The 18,252-nt window shown below is 41.8% G+C and overlaps 1 protein-coding gene across 7 annotated transcripts in view; it reads left to right on the forward strand.

Moving 5' to 3' along the window:
• ROBO2 (roundabout guidance receptor 2) overlaps positions 1-18,252 on the forward strand; it is a 1,624,265-nt gene that overhangs the window by 1,488,358 nt on the left and 117,655 nt on the right. For all 7 annotated transcript variants that reach the window (XM_075335083.1, XM_075335084.1, XM_075335077.1 and 4 more), the window contains exon 14: positions 7,996-8,227. In XM_075335083.1, the coding sequence (XP_075191198.1) occupies positions 7,996-8,227 (232 nt within the window). The remainder of the gene's footprint in view (positions 1-7,995; positions 8,228-18,252) is intronic.

Below are 18,252 nucleotides of genomic sequence, written 5' to 3' on the forward strand. Positions count from 1 at the left end.
GGTCCATTCTCGATTATCGTTACTGCAGCAGTAACGATGTAGTTCGTCGCTCCTGCGGCAGCACACATCGTTATGTGTGACGCCGCAGGAACGAGGAAGCTCTCCTTACCTACCTCCCGGCCGCTATGAGGAAGGAAGGAGGTGGGCGGGATGTTACGTCCCGCTTATCTCCGCCCCTCCGCTTCTATTGGGCGGCCGCTCAGTGACGTCGCTGTGACGCCGCACGGACCGCCCCCTTAGAAAGGAGGCGGATCGCCGGTCACAGGGACGTCGCCGGGCAGGTAAGTACGTGTGACCTGTCTGCGCGATGTTGTGCGGCACGGGCAGCGATTTGCCAGTGTCGCGCAACAGATGGGGGCAGGTACCCACACTAGCGATATCGGGGCCGATATCGCAGTGTGTAAAGTAGCCTTTAGGTTAGTTTCACACTTGCGCTATTTTGACGCAAACGGAATCCGTCAGTAATGTAGTACAGTTCATTTATTTACAGTGGAAGCGCGTTACTATGGCGCGTGTGTGTGTCATGCAGAACCCGCTTGTGTCCACACGATGTCGCGCTTCCACTGTAAATAAATGAACTGTACTACATTAGTGACGGATTCCGTTTGCGTCAAAATAGCGCAAGTGTGAGTGAGCCCTTAGATGGGAGAAGTAGCCGCTAAGGTCCGGGCACAACTATGTAGCTAAACTAGGACTGAGCTACCAACAATAGGGAGAGAAAGCTAGATGTATAAAGTAATAGTTGTGAAGTATAATGCCTACACACCATTAATGGGACATTTTTGGGGCCTGCAAAAGATGGAAAGAGATTTTCTATTCTCCACAGAGAAATGAGCGTGTAAGTCACTAAGTAAAGAGTTAAATGTAAAGAAAATCAGCTTAAATCTCAACTAAGTAAATGTGTTATCGTACTACTGCATTCTGTCACTGACTTTCTAGTATTGATTTTGACACATTAAAAAACAGAAGTAGGGTGAAAAACTAACACGTTCAATAACCTAATGAGCTAAAAATACCATCATCTATGCAAGCTGCCAGGATACTAGTACAGGCTAATATACAGCATATATAGTGCACACAGACCTAGATATTGATGTGATGATTAAACAGTGCTCAGGCCTAGAATTAAATATGAAGAGCACGTAATGTCTACAGCGCAGCCAATGAAGCATCTTATCTGTTGGAGGTTCCCACCAAATATCTGTTATATAACCAAAACTGGCGTCTATTCTTCTGATCCCTGTTTTACGCTTCTTGGTAAACTGGATGCATCCTCTTCTTGGACCGAAACTTGGCAACATCCTCCATGCACTCAACTGTGTCTCACACTGTGTTTTCTTTGACTGGTGGCAGAGCGTAGCCAGAGATCAGATCTGGTGGCCCATTACTCTCCATTATGTGGATGCACCAGCTCTCAAAAGTATGGATTGCAGATTGTGGCCGAAATTCTAAAAAGGTTCTTTATTGCAGTCTTTCCAAAATAGCGCTCCAGAAGGGGCTCCTTTATTCCATTGGCAGAGACATGTCGTGTTTTGGACAGACCACAAGAAGGAACCTTTATTCGATTTCAAACATGATCTGCATCCCTTATTGTGTCTATCATCTCTTCATGATTTTGAGGAACGCCACAACCTGGCGGCCTATTGCGATACGATTTCTTCTGGCTTTTTGAGGCATGACCAAGTTGTGTGATGAGGATGGTGGCTGCATTTGTGTTTCTATATTTGTCCTCAGTGGATTTGTGTCCATCAGAGCACAATCCAGTATGGTTAGCACCCAACCTTTTTTATTACTCTTCTTGTACTTTCCAAACATACTCACCCTCTGTGGGCCTTTCTTTTCCTATCTTCCTTAGCCTCCAAAGAGTTTTCTGCACTTTTGTATTTGGCTTGACCCCCAAGTCTTAATTAAACCTTAAGAGGGCTCCCAACCAGAAAGCAGTGGCGTTGCTCAATACACATCCTTCGATTGAGGCCGTGATCCTCTAGTTGTATTCTGGTCAGGATTATGCATATCGCATGCTTGTGGCCACTTGACTACCATTCCCTGCTCTAACACTGGAGTATTCAGTTTGTAAGCATATCCCCAAATATTGTATATCAGTGATACTGTTTAATCAAGTCAAAGTTATTAGTCCCAATCAAGGGGAAAGGGACAATAGATTTTATTTTGTTGTATTGTGAAAAAAAATGTAAGGTACAATGGAAGCTTTTGATTGTTTACAAATAACCTACTCATTAATGAACCCAATGAGGGTCCCTTTAAATGTTCATTCTAGGGATGCCAAATCCTACTTTTTTTTATTATTGTACGATATATACTGCTTTTCCGAATTGTAATGTTGACTGCCATGTAGACACAGTCCTGTGTCCTCCACTTCATTCTTACACTGTCACTGATCTTGTTAAATATAATCCATGATAACCAGGTGAGGAGCATTGCCAAGTTTCCAGCAGGCATAGCCTCCATGTACCGTACACGTTGCTCCCCACGCTGCCTCAGCACTGCGATGATTTTCGAGCACTAATGAGTCTCAGGTGACTTGTTATTTCCCGGTATAAATCCCAGGCTATGCTTATGACTTCATTATCGGCGTGTAGGGGTATTATACATGTAAGAATATGCTGTTCTTTTTATCCTTAGATCACAAATCCAGGAAAAATACAGTTTGTGTCCTCTCTGTACTTGTATTTGGGAAATGTCTAATCTCTAGAGTTTGATCATGGCGGATACTTATGCGGGAGAGAGCTCCCATAGGTACTTCTAGGTTGTTCTAGAGTTTTTTCCAGGTTGCCAAATGATGAGGTCTCATTATTATACTGTTGAAATTTTTACTTTTTTATTGTTGCTTCGATGTGTCGGGCATTTCTTCAGAATAACTGATTCTGCTTATAGCGTTTAACACTATCCGCGTTGGATGGAGGGTGAGATCATCTCAGCAGGGGGGGATCTTCACGGCTATTATCTTAAAACATGGATGAGTAGTAGCTATTCAAGTTATAATGATCTAAAAAGATTATTGAAGAAAAGAAAAAACTAGAAATAACCCCTTTGCTTGGATTTTAAGGAAAACATATTTTTTTTAATGAAGAACCATATTACCCATTTAAAAAAAACAAAATGGAGGCTAAAATATCTTAAAGAGGACCAACCAGCAGGATTTTCATATATAAACTAAAGCCACTGCTATACTGACACTATCATGCTAGCACTTGAGATAAAAAAAAAACCTTAAAAACATAAGTATTGTGAGACAATTGCAATCAAATATTTGAAATGAAAAATAGAAGGAAAACTGAATGTGTGAAGATTTGCTCTACAAGGTTTAAAGAGGACCAACCACCAAGATTTTCCTATATAAACTAAAGCCAGTGCTATACTGGCACTATCAGGCTGATTCTATACATACCTTTAGATGTGAGATCGGATGTATACTTCCTGAAATATAGGCAAGTAAAGTTGGTGAAATACACTGTTATTTGATTGATAGGTGCTGCAGAATATCTAATCGTTGGATCAGGTTTTGCTAGTTATTCCTGCCCCTGCCTGCTTATTAGGGGACCTGGGTATTTTATATGGCATATTCGTGGCATTGTTTCAAGTCGAGAATATTGTACTGTATAGAGATACCTATAGTGTGTCCACCCATATCCTTTCCACCGCCATTAACTTGAGAACGGCGGCAGCTATAGGCATAGAAATGGTGTCTAGGTATAGTAAAGTAGCCATGTGCTACACAATAAAACCACCTATAGCACCACCTGGTGGAAAACAACGGAGTTAGCATTTTTATCTCAAAAATGGAACAATATAGAGAAAAAAAGTGAGTTACAAAGTTGTAGGGCATCATCAATTCTATACGAATCGACACCTTGCATACAGAAATGCTATGATATGAAACCCATGACCCCCCCAAAACATTGAATGCTGGTTACGCATATGGCACTCATTTAACTTTGATGCTCAAAGTGGCCACCGTCAGCTGCAATGCACATCTGGACTCTGGCCAGCATACTGTATCTTGCTGCACGTTGTGCAATATGGTAGGTGACACGTTTGCGCAAGCATCTGTGATATGTCGTCGTAGGTCCTGTATTGTTGGCGGAGGGGTCGCATACACCTGCTTTTTGATGTGACCTCACAGAAAAAAGTCCAATGGGGTCAGGTCAGGTGAGCGTGGAGGCCACTCCACGCAGCCACCATACCCAATGACTTGAAGGAAGGTCTCCAAGAGGTATCACTTCACGGCCGCAGCCTTGTGCGTTTTACATGTTCTAATCATAGCATTTCTGTATGTAAGGTGTCGATTCGTATTGAATTGATGATGCCCTACAATATTTTAATTCACTTTTTTTCTCTATCTCGTTCCGTTTTCGAGATAAAAAATGCTGACGCCATTGTTTTCCACCAGGTGGCGCTATAGGTGATTTTATTGTGTAGCGCATGGCTACTTTACTATACAGGAGAAAGAACAAAAGGAATCCAGCTCACCTGTTTCTTCTTTGGAGACCAACACTAATGACCGTGCACGGACCAGAGAGGAGGAAGCCAGGCTCCAAAATCAATGGAAAAAGGGAATATGGTCGAGCAAACAAGTTGATTGAATTTTTTCTTTAAAAAAGTATAAATTTATTTGATCATGAATAAAATTTCATTATGTCTGGTAAAACTATAGAGCAGGAGGACGCATTTCGGATATCACATCCTTATTCTGTCTCCATGATGACTTGTTTGCTGGACCATATTCTACTTTACTATACCTAGACACCACTTCGATACCTATAGCTGCCGCCGTTCTCAAGTTAATGGCGGTGGATAGGATATGGGTGGACACACTGTATAGTGGAGTATATAGTCTATAAATGGACTCCATGTGCCTTTGTTGAGGCTCTTAGGGGTACTTTGCACGTTGCGACATCGCAAGCCGATGCTGCGATGTTGAGCGCGATAGTCCCCGCCCCTGTCGCAGCAGCGATATCTCGTGATTGCTGGCGTAGCGAACATTATCGCTACGGCAGCTTCACATGCACTCACCTGTCCTGCGACGTTGCTCTGGCCGACGACCCGCCTCCTTCCTAAGGGGGCGGGTTGTGCGGCGTCACAGGCGGCCAATAGCAGCGGAGGGGCGTAGATGAGCAGGATGTAAACATCCCGCCCACCTTCTTCCTTCCGCATTGCAGCCGGGACGCAGGTAGGAGATGTTCCTCGCTCCTGCGGCTTCACACACAGCGATGTATGCTGCCGCAGGAACGACGAACTACATCGTACTTGTCACTGCACCGGCATTATGGAAATGTCAGACCCTACACCGATCATACGATAACGACGCTTTTGCGCTCGTTAATCGTATCAAAAAGGATTTGCACAGTACGATATCGCCTGCGGCACCGGATGTGCGTCACTTTCGATTTGACACCACCGATATCGCACCTGCGATGTCGTAGTGTGCAAAGCCCGCCTTACAGATAGTCCTGATGCCTTAGTAGAAAGGTGTAGATGCAATACAGTTTCACATTTACACCATTTGCCTAAATCATTAATTTGACATAAACTGAGAAAAAGAAAACAATTATTTTCATGAACACAAGCAAAATCTTAATGTGAATAGATTTTTGTTAAAAATAAAGTCTCTTTTGGCTCATTGCTTTTTTCAGAAGGAAAAGAGCCGAAGCTTTCACCAAATTTGAAGCCTGTCTTTTATTAGAACTATTTTGTGTTTTCTGTCAACACTCAGCCCTAATTGTATTGACAGGACCTGACAGGTTGAATAATGTTGAGCCTCCTTGCTCAAACCTGGATTTATTCAGTCCATTGGAAAGTTACGAAGCCGCTCGCGAGCTCCGAAGTCAGATTACTAATTAAGGCAATTTGCATTACTTCAGTTGTCATTCATTTTTTAAAACGGTTAAGCCTACTTATTCTATTAGGGTTTATCTTAAAGGATCCCAAGACACAACTTAAATGTTAAACACATGGCTGTCCTACTCTGTATTTTCTTAAAGCCTGAAATACTTTTATAAAGTCCCATTTGGTTTCAATCTCTGTAAATGGTCACCACTCTGAAAAGTCGAAAACATGAGCGTCATGTAAATTGTTAAATTATGATTTCAGACCAATCTACCGCAATATGTTTTCGGTTTGCACTTCATTGCTTCCAGTCCGGAAAGTTAGGTGGTTCTTCAGGGTTTGCTCTGTGAAGGAACGTTTCACGTAGTGCTTATGACATTTTATATGGCTCTAAGGGAATATATAAAAAGGGATTGGAATAAATGAGCTTCAGACCAATTCTAAGTTTAAAATATGATCAGTCTTAAAACTTGTAAGGAATTTCTGGGACTTCAGACCCAGGACAACTCAACGATTACATATTCTAAACTTTGGACAATCCGTGAGGCTCTATGTACTTATCCTACCTCCATGGACTAGTATGTTAAAGCTATAGCTATCCACATTCTTCTAAAGTCAATGTGGGGTACCATGTACTGTACAATATACCCATATAAATGGACAGCAATAAATTCCTGGTGTGGATTTAACATTAAACTTGTGATAGTTGGCCAATAAATTCTGAGGAACAGCGTATAGTTATAGTTGGTGATTACAAGATACTTTCATAGAATGGTAGAGTTGTTCATGTCATGCGTGTGTCGCGGGTGACAGACAGTCATGTGGTTTCGGGGAGTAGAAGGTCACAGCATTTGGCTGCGCAGAATACTCCCTGACTTTCCATTGTTTCTGCTGTCAGTAAATATTGGTATAGGTAGCTTTCCTACTGGATTCATCTATTCCCCTTTTTGGACCCAGCAGGAGCTCGCCTTCCTCCCAGCTGCTGATCATCAGCATTCTCTTGGTGCTTATATACCCCTTCCTTCCTGGGACTGGTGCTGGTGATATTCTTCAGTTTATTCAAGCCCAGGGTGCAAGCAGGTGGCTTGTACTCCTCTGTGGTATCAATGCTGAAAGTTTTGTTGAACTTCTACCTGAGTCATCTATAGTTATATAAGTACAATTGTCCTCCTTGGGTCGTCTTTAGTAGTTAGTGGGGTTGTCAAAACGCTCATCCCATCTATTCCGTATTTATGACCCAGCACTAGGGAAACCTAGAGTCAGGTATCCAGCTCAGCGCATAGGTGCAGAACCTATCTAGGGTAGTGAGGGACCCCAGGGACCCCTAGGAGGTTTCGTTAGGGGTCACCATCTTCCCTTTCCCTAGACACAAGGTTTCCCTTCCCTTTCACCTTTTGCTTGGTACTTCCCCGTACCTAGCAATGATACCACAGAGGAGTACAAGCCACGTGCTTGCAACCAAGGCTTGAATGAACTGAAAATATCACCAGCACAAGTCCAAGGAAGGAAGAGTTATTTAAGCAAAAAGATAATGCTGATGATCGGCAGCTGGGTGGAAGGTGAGCTCCTGCTGGGTCCAAAAGCAGGAGAGATGAATTCAGCAGGAAAGCTACCTATACCAATGAATATTGACGGCGGCAACAATGGAAAGTCAGGGAGCATTCTGTGCAGATGCTGTAACCTTCTATGGCCCAAACCCACATGATGGTGTGTCACCCATGACAGTTCCACCACTGAATGCTTATGAATGCTGATTGAAATCTGCTATTTTCACCAGTTTTAGACTAATGTGTTTGGTCTCTTAAACACAAGGGTATATTTCATATCAGAAAAACTGGATTTTTGTTATCATATTAATTTGTATACAGTAGCTGATCAAAATTATTAGAAAAATTAACCAAAGGTCTATATTTATCTTAAAACTGATTAATAAGTCCTACTAATATTTCATGCAAGTCTATTCATCTTAAGTGTTTTGAAAGTGACCGTTAAAGCTTCTGAAACACTTTGGTATTGTATTCCACAACTGTATTCTTATCCCAGAAAAAACAATAATAAAATATAATGAACATAATAATAAAATGGGTGAACATGGTTAGTGCTTTCAGTGACGTACATGTGACGTTTTTCCATTTTGAATGACTTTAGGTGGACCGTCAGTCCCAGTTCATACAAGGATACCGGGTGATGTACCGTCAGACGACCGGTCTGCAGTCTCCATCTACGTGGCAGAACTTTGAGGTCAAGCTTCCAGCTGAACGTAGTACTGTGATCGCTAACTTGAAAAAAGGAGTTACTTATGAGATTAAAGTTCGACCTTATTTCAATGAGTTTCAAGGGATGGATAGCGAGTCAAAGTCGGCCCGGACAACGGAAGAAGGTAGGAGCTTAAGAGCCGCATACATTTACCTTATTATATCACCTTTTAAGAAATTGGAAATTGACTTTTGCTGATTTTATTCTTAATAAATTGTGCAGCGGCTGCAAGATAAGGCTTGGTATCTACTAAAAGGGGTCTTGACATCTTAAAAAAAAAGCCTTTATGTCAATCTTCAATTTTAGGAGTCCTGATACAGGGATTCTTTGAGCAAATATGTTGTGCGAAAGATTATCTTGAGCTGTCCTTCGATTCGTAAAGTTTATTTATCTATCTTTCTTAAAATTAGACGTAGTATGTTATGTTTTTGCTTTTCCGTGGCTGACATTTTCGTTCACTGCTTCACCCTAGAACCAGCGTAGTGGTAATTTCATACTTTAAAGGACCCTTAAAGTTCCACTAGACCGGTGGTATTGAGCAAAGATGTTTATGGCCGACAGATATGTGAAAGTCACAAGGCTCGATCTGTTGCACAGATTAATGTAACCTTCAGCGACGCTACCTGCTGCCATTGCTTACTGGCATCTGCGATAAATAATTTTATCATCTGTCAAATGTCATCAAGCACTGAAGGTAATCGGTGTCGAACTGTTGCGCTGGCAGAGTGATTTCACAGTTTACAAAGTTTGACATATTTGCGCTCAAGTCAACCAGCAATAAAATATTGTGTATATTGGCACCAGTATGTCTTATTTGCTTTGCCCTTGACATCAATTTTATGTGTTTCAAGGTTCAATTTCTTCGTATTGGACTTTGTTGTTGAGTGTCCGACTTTCTTATCCCATATTCCCATTGACTTTCTAAGTGTTTTAAGGCCGCTTTACACACAGCGACATCGCCAAAGCGATGTCGTTGGGGTCACGGAATTCATGACGCACATCCGGCCTCGTTAGCGATGTCGTTGCGTGTGACACCTACGAGTGATCGAAAAAGGTCGCAAAATCGTGCAAAATCGTGAATCGTTGACACACTCCTCCATTCCCAAATATCGTTGCTGTTGCAGGACGCAGGTTGTTCATCATTCCTGCGGCAGCACACATCGCTATGTGTGACACCGCAGGAACGCAAAACCTTACCTTACCTGCGGCCGCCTGCAATGAGGAAGGAAGAAGGTGGGCAGGATGTTCGTCCCGCTAATCTCCACCCCTCCGCTTCGATTGGGCGCCCGCTTAGTGACGTCGCTGTGACACCGAACGAACTGCCCCCTTAGAAAGGAGGCGGTTCGTCGGTCACAGCAACGTTGCTAGGCAGGTAAGAAGTGTGATGGGTTCGAGTGATGTTGTGCACCACAGGCAGCGATTTGCCCGTGACGCACAATGGACGGGGGTAGGTACGGTCGTTAGCGATCCCGCTAGCGAGATCGCAGCGTGTAAAGCGGCCTTTAGAGATGGAGTATGGCTGACAACTTTTTATGTATTTTTGTGTATTATTGAATATTTATCATTTCTGACTTTACCCATTTTCAAAAACTATATTGTTTTTTTAATGCTCTTAAAATACAGAAACTGGTTGGGATGATCTGCTCTTCTCTGCCGATACCAATTCTCAAACGCACAGCAATCAGCTGGCTTCAATACTTGCCCTAATGGAAATGTAGTATTACATAGCAGCCATTCAACTGAATCCAGGAATTTTATAGGCAATAATGAAAAAACAAACAAAAAAACAGTTATTGTAATAAGTAACAAGGCCGAAAAAAGCAAGAAAAAAACAAACACAAGCCTGTAACATGAAGATGTGAAATTTGGTTCAAATTCATTTAAACTTTAAAACTTTGGTACTTTATGTCCTCAGTAATGTTTCATGATGAAAACTGATCACAGTGCCCCACTGCTCAATCCCAAGAGATCAGATTAAATCGATCAATTTATTAGCCAAGTGTTCAATTTCCCTGCAGTGCCTCCACAGGTAATAAAAAGTATTACACGTTTACCATTGAAATCTGTAGAATTGACCTGACCTCCATTTTTTCTAATAAATAAGGTACAGGTACTATATATAAACAGGGAACCCCACTCTATTAATTCAGTATTTACTAATAAGCTTTTTGAAAAATGTTTTTCTAACCCAGAACCACTTAGAGGTTGTCCACTTCTTACAGTACATTGATAGGCTATCCTTATGATAGGTCATCAATATCTGATCGGCCGGGGTCTGACACCCATCACCCCCACTGATCAGCTGTTTTCAGTGTTGGGGCAGCAACAGGCAACCAGAAATGCTCAGTTCCAGAACTGTTTCGTCTTCTGACAGTGGCGGTGGCCTGGTACTGCACATCCGTCTCCCATTGATTTATATGGGAGGCAGATGTATAGTACCTGGCCGGGACTGCTATAAGTTGACATGCTCATAACTGAGCATTTCTGGCCGCCTGCTGCTGCTGCCAGCACCGAGAACAGCTGATCGATGGGTGTCAGACCCTGGCCAATCAGACATTGGTGGCCTATATCCTTAGGATAGTCCATTGATGTAAACGTAGTGGACAACCTCTTGAAAGAAAACTTAAAGGGAATTTGTCAACTGGTTTTTGCTGCAATTTGATGGTGCAAAGATCTTGAAAGCACCGATGTATCATAAATGGGACTACTTGCTTTAATTTTGAAAGAATCCCTTTTTTCTCTGCTATAGAAGTAGTAGGGGTCAGAATGCTAAGCTGTGTATAACCCCGCCCAGAGTCCTGATTTGCAGCTCCCTGTGTTGTACTCTGTGCAAGGTACTAATCAGTGATGAGGGCGGGGTTACAGAGATTAGCTGGACCGCCTGGCAAGTGACACCTAATCCGTCAGTGATAATCTCCTACTTATAAAACACTCATTATACTGAAACTACAGCAAGCTGCTGAGCATGGGATATATCGCTGGAATCGGCCTCTCTGCCCCTAAACTGTGCTGCTCTCAAATTAAATAGCAAAATATTCTGATTTAATTTAAAGTGCTTTTTAGGAATGAACACAGATTGTCGGTGGTTCAACACCCGGCTTCCCCACCCATCAGCAATCTGGATATACGCAATGTACAGATCAGAACACTGCAGCTTCATACAGCCAAGTACTGAATTCTATCTCTCATTTACTTGATCCCACAGATCCCAGGAATAGGCAATCCATTTGTATGTTTTGGAAAACCCCTTTAAAAGCACATATGTGAAATGTTTGGGTAATGGCATGACACATAATGTTGTCTTTGCCATGCAGAACAAAAATCTTCCTTTTTCTTCTGGTGATTAAGCGTGTATGATTTTGCACCCCTAAGGCCCCTTTCACACATCAGTTTTTTGCCATCAGTCACAATCCGTTGAATTTTGAAAAAAATGGATCCAGCGACTGATGCCGCTAGATCCGTTTTTTTCTCATCGACTTGTATTAGCAAAGGATTGTGACGGATGGCCTCACGTTTCATCCAGTGTTTGACGGAAAAAATATTTGTCCGTTGGACGGAGACGACGTTCACTGTAACGTTTTTTGTGTATGTCGAAAAACAGACAGCGACGGATCCATCGCAGTCCATCGTTTGGTAGAATTGAAGCCTATGGGCGCAGGATCCATCGTCATCCGTCAAATGATGGAATCCAGTGATGGTTTCGGGTTTTTTTAACTGAGCATGCTCCAATTATTATTTAGCCCCCAGCTAGTCGGATCCATCGAAAAACGGATCCGTCGCATCAGTTTTGCCACAATCTGCGACGGATCCGTAAAGAAAATGGATTGTGACTGATGGCAAAAAACTGATGTGTGAAAGGGGCCTAGTATACATGAAAATGCAAAACATTTTGAGAAATACTCCCGCATGTGCCACAAGGTGTGCATCTAGTAAAACACTGGGCCTTTTTGATTGAGTAGTGTTTCCTTCCAGGAAAAAAAACAACCTCCAGTAAAGCCGCGCAGATAGCTCATCGCAAATTGTCAGATAAGGCAGCATTCTCAGGAATAGAAATAGCAATCTCTTGAGAGGCGGCAGAGCGGCCTCATATAAAACCAAGAAAAAAAGAGATGAACAAATCAAAGGTTCTTGACGCTTTCCAAAGAAGGCCAACTTTCACCGGATTACTTGTGATATAGAATGGTACTTCAAAGGCCACCATCCAAAAATTAATTTCCCCTCAGTTAGACATTTTTATCCGGAGCCAGCATTTGTCACCATCTAGTAAGGATCCATCTCCCACCTCTTTGGCCTTGCGAGAGTAACAAATGGAATTCACTTTGGCTGCGAAGGAAAAAGATGAGCAGCGATTTGGGTCCTTGCACATTTGTGGAAGGCAGCTCAGTACTGAAATAATTGACCTGTCAACTATCAGGTCTGTGTCTCCACAAACCCGCAGCAAGGGAAATGAGAAAACACTTTAAAAAATGTTGTCTTGCAATGTGGTCTATTTAATAACCACAGCATCCCCAGACAAGTGCTTTAATTTATATCGCTGTACGAGCAAGAAAAGATTGAAAAAAAAACACCGGAGAAGAATATTGTCAAGTACGGTATATTTTTTAAATTCACCATCTTGTGAGGGTTGTTTTTTAGAGCGTCGGTATAAATTACCGATACAGGTTCTTGATTTCCACTGAGCCCTATTTAAAAAAAAAAAGAAAACAATCGTAAAAAAAATATAATTCAGTTTACGCAGTTATTTTTCTTCACAGACAAACCTTACGGTATGTGATCTTTGTAAACGACTATTGAGAAAACACTCTAAAGGGTATTTTATATGCTGCAATATCGGTACCGATATCGCTAGCGAGCGTACCTGCCCCCATCGGTTGTGCGACATGGGCAAATCGCTACCCGTGGCGCACAACATCGCTAACACTCGTCACACGGACTTACCTTCCCTGTGACGTCGCTGTTGCCGGTGAACCGCCCCCTTTTAAGGGGGCGGTTCGTGCGGCGTCACAGTGACGTCACACGGCAGCCGTCCAATAGCAGAGGAGGGGCTGGAACATGCCGCACACCTCCTGCCTTCCTCATTGCCGGTGGACGCAGGTAAGGAGATGTTCGTCGCTCCTGCGGTGTCACACATAGCGATGTGTGCTGTCGCAGGAACGAGGAACAATATCGCTACTGACCAGACAACGATTTTTCATAAATAAGCGACCTCTCTCAGAAAAAACGATTTTTGCCTCTTTTGCGATCGTTTAAGGTCGCTCCTTGCTGTCACACGCTGGGATGTCGCTAACGACGCCGGATGTGCGTCAGAAACACCGTGACCCCGGCGATATATCGTTAGCGATGTCGCAGCGTGTAAATGGCCCTTTAGTCCTCATGTGGCCACATGGAGCTACATGGGTCCCTATGTGACAACAGTCTACAATGGTGCCAAACAATGTTTTAGATATTCCCCCTACCATGCTATACATAATGGGTTTTTTTAGGGTCACATTTTTACACAATATGATACAATGAAACATTTGTAAATCTGCAAATGTTCATGTCATCTTGTGGTTTGTTTTGTTTTTTGTTTTTTTAAAACACGGACATGTGAATATCACCAGAAATTGTAATGGGTACATGCTGTATCCATGAAAAAAATGGATATGACACATATGTGTAACATGGACATGTAAATGGGACCTAAACCCCATAGTATAATAAATGTCACCTAGAACCACACCTCCTTGTTTAGTCATTCCAGTCATCTCAGTCTTCATTCAAAGTTTGGTAGTGTTCATGCTATGAGCCCTGACAGGGCCAAACTAATCACGGGCCCCACATAATCCTCAATACAGAATAATGTCCCCCAAATATTGCTCCATACAGAATAATGGGCACCACATAATCCTCCATACAGATGGGAACCACATAGCCCTCCATATAGAATAATGGGCCCCACATAGTCCTCCATATAGATTAATGTGCCCCAGATAGTAATCAATACAGAATAATGGGCCCAACATAATCCTCCATACAGAATAATGGGAGTCACATAGCCCTCCATACAGAAAAATGGGCCCCACATAGCCCTCCATGCAGAATAATGGGCTCTACATAACCCTCCATACAGAATAATGGACCTCACATAGTTCTGGGCCCCACATAATCCTCCATACAGAATAATGTGCTCCAAATAGTCCTCCATAAAGAATAATGGGCCACCACATAGTCCTCCATACAGAATAATGTGCTCCAAATAGTCCTCCATAAAGAATAATGGGCCTCATATATCCCTTCATACAGAATAGTGTGCGCCACATACTGTACTTCTCCATACAGAATAATGGGCGCCTAGCATCGTGGGCCAAAAAAAATAACCCTGTGGACCAGATTTGGCCCACGGGCCAGAATTTAATGTATGGATTCGAAAGAACCTCTTGACGGGCCTTATTGTACACCACAACCTGTGGGTAACTACATATAGATGCATACAGCATAAACATCTCTCACCAGACCTTCACAAAATAATAGGGGTTTTTCCAAAGTTGGCCATATTGTGCCACTTATCTTGGCATATGTCGAGCGAAGAGTAAAGGGGAGGATGGACACATCTGAATGTAATTTATTGTAGTGATTTGGTTGTTTTTGTCTATGACATTTGCATTTTATATTCCGTATTCTCCCTCGCAGTGCACATGGTAAAGTTGTGGGTATAGTGCCAGGTATGCTCCATGCCAATTATTTTTTTTGTTACAGCAGATGCACAGGTGTGTAATTAAATGTCTGGTAATCACTTCAGTCTTCCCGTATAAGAGTTTGATGCTTAGACTGATGATACTTGAGCTGAAAATACAAGTTTGATGAGTGAAGAATATCCAATAAGGGATCAAAAAAGTAGAAATTGTGAAGATAGGAAGAGTGTTTTGGCATTTCAGAAGGAAAAAGTTAAGCGTAGCTTGATCATCGCGATAATAGGTCCAATCGGATCAGTAGGTGGTCTACAACTCAACTTCTCAAACGAGTCTCAGCAGGGTTAATTCGTGCATGTCCACCAAAGGACGCCTCTCAAAATATCCCGAGAAATAACAGAATGTTCTGCAAAAAATACTTTTCCTCTGGCAACTGCTGATAACAAAATTACTTTAGAAATCATCGTAGACTAAAATGAAAAATCAGACTCAATAGACCATGAGAAGGGTTGACTACGGGCAAGGTGACTCTATACATTGCTCTTACAATACATGGTACTGTGGCACATATATGATTACCGGCTTCCTTAGTGTATACCTACCAAGGATAATTAAGTTTAATGAGTAATTTCTCCGTGAAGTTGTGATCCAGATACTGTAATTGATTCTCTTAAATTGCTACAGCCATTTTACACAGAAGAGTAAGTACTGAAGAGTCAATTGCTTTTGCAGAGTGTATAGACCGTCCACAATCTAATGATTTGTGGTTATGGGAATTCCACTTGGGCGGTGGTGTAGCTGTTTATGGGAATTTATACCGATTGCTTCACCGTAATGACAAATCTACAAATTGTAGTGTAGAGTTTCCTGATCAGACGTTTAGCCCTTCGACCTTGGCTAAAGATGTGCCCAACTCTTAACTTTTTCTAATTGGGGTAAATATCATACTACTCCAAAAGTAGCATGTATTAACAAGGTTTTTTGTGAATATTATGGAGAGCGTGAACCCAGTGTTGTAACTACAGTAGGTGCAGAGGTTGCAGTCACACCACGGCTCTAAAGTCTAGAGTACCCAAAGCCCTCTGGCTCAGATAACAAAGCACATTGTATTAAATAAAGACCAGTGATATTTGGGGCCCTGTTGGATATTTTGCATACTTTCAAGTTACGCCAGTGCCTGCATCAACTATTGCTTGGGAAGGGATTACCTTTCTTATTCTTTTTGATTTAAAGTGAAAAAAAAATAAAGAATTATTTTTTTTAAATAAGAGCCAATGGGTGATATATATATATATATATATATATATATATATATATATATATATATATATATATACAGTCAGGGCCAGAAATATTTGGACAGTGACACAAGTTTTATTATTTTAGCTGTTTACAGAAACATGTTCAGAAATACAATTATATATATAATATGGGCTGAAAGTGCACACTCCCAGCTGCAATATGAGAGTTTTTACATCCAAATCGGAGAAAGGGTTTAGGAATCATAGCTCTGTAATGCATAGCCTCCTCTTTTTCAAGGGACCAAAAGTAATTGGACAAGGGACTCTAAGGGCTGCAATTAACTCTGAAGGCATCTCCCTCGTTAACCTGTAATCAATGAAGTAGTTAAAAGGTCTGGGGTTGATTACAGGTGTGTGGTTTTGCATTTGGAAGCTGTTGCTGTGACCAGACAACATGCGGTCTAAGGAACACTCAATTGAGGTGAAGCAGAAGATCCTGAGGCTGAAAAAAAAGAAAAAATCCATCAGAGAGATAGCAGACATGCTTGGAGCAGCAAAATCAACAGTCGGGTACATTCTGAGAAAAAAGGAATTGACTGGTGAGCTTGGGAACTCAAAGAGGCCTGGGCGTCCACGCATGACAACAGTGGTGGATGATCGCCGCATACTTTCTTTGGTGAAGAAGAACCCGTTCACAACATCAACTGAAGTCCAGAACACTGTCAGTGAAGTAGGTGTATCTGTCTCTAAGTCAACAGTTAAGAGAAGACTCCATGAAAGTAAATACAAAGGGTTCACATCTAGATGCAAACCATTCATCAATTCCAAAAATAGACAGGCCAGAGTTAAATTTGCTGAAAAACACCTCATGAAGCCAGCTCAGTTCTGGAAAAGTATTCTATGGACAGATGAGACAAAGATCAACCTGTACCAGAATGATGGGAAGAAAAAAGTTTGGAGAAGAAAGGGAACAGCACATGATCCAAGGCACACCACATCCTCTGTAAAACATGGTGGAGGCAACGTGATGGCATGGGCATGCATGGCTTTCAATGGCACTGGCTCACTTGTGATTATTGATGACATAACAGCAGACAAGAGTAGCCGGATGAATTCTGAAGTGTACCGGGATATACTTTCAGCCCAGATTCAGCCAAATGCCGCAAAGTTGATCGGACGGCGCTTCATAGTACAGATGGACAATGACCCCAAGCGTACAGCAAAGCTACTCAGGAGTTCATGAGTGCAAAAAAGTGGAACATTCTTCAATGGCCAAGTCAATCACCAGATCTTAACCCAATTGAGCATGCATTTCACTTGCTCAAATCCAGACTTAAGACGGAAAGACCCACAAACAAGCAAGACCTGAAGGCTGCGGCTGTAAAGGCCTGGCAAAGCATTAAGAAGGAGGAAACCAGCGTTTGGTGATGTCCGTGGGTTCCAGACTTAAGGCACTGATTGCCTCCAAAGGATTCGCAACAAATTATTGAAAATAAAAATATTTTGTTTGGGTTTGGTTTATTTGTCCAATTACTTTTGACCTCCTAAAATGTGGAGTGTTTGTAAAGAAATGTGTACAATTCCTACAATTTCTATCAGATATTTTTGTTCAAACCTTCAAATTAAACGTTACAATCTGCACTTGAATTCTGTTGTAGAGGTTTCATTTCAAATCCAATGTGGTGGCATGCAGAGCCCAACTCGCGAAAATTGTGTCACTGTCCAAATATTTCTGGACCTAACTGTATATATAAAACGTGTATGTATACAGTATATATACAATCATGGCACCCTTTCCAGAAAATGAAGTGTTTCTCCCAGAAAATTATTCTGCTTACGTGTTTTAAAATACACACAATTATTTTCCTTTGTGTGTATTGGAACAACACAAAAAAAGATTGAGAAAAAAGAAAAATTGGATATAATTTTACACAAAACTTCAAAAATGGGTCAGACAAAATTATTGCCACTTTTCCAAAATTGTGGGTAAACTTCTTTGTTTCAGGCATGTGATGCTCATTCAAACTCACCTGTGGCAAGTAACAGCTGTGGGCAATATTAAAATCACACCTGAAACCAATTAAAAAAGGGAGAAGTTTAATGAATCTTTGCATTGTGTGTCTGTTTGTGCCAAAATAAGCATGGAGAACAGACAGAGGAGAAGAGTACTGTCTGAGGACTTGAAAACCAAAATTGTTGGAAATATAAGGTTACAAGACAACCTCCAGAGATCTTGA

This window comes from Anomaloglossus baeobatrachus, chromosome 2, assembly GCF_048569485.1.
Source record: "Anomaloglossus baeobatrachus isolate aAnoBae1 chromosome 2, aAnoBae1.hap1, whole genome shotgun sequence".
NCBI classification, from domain to species: domain Eukaryota; kingdom Metazoa; phylum Chordata; class Amphibia; order Anura; family Aromobatidae; genus Anomaloglossus; species Anomaloglossus baeobatrachus.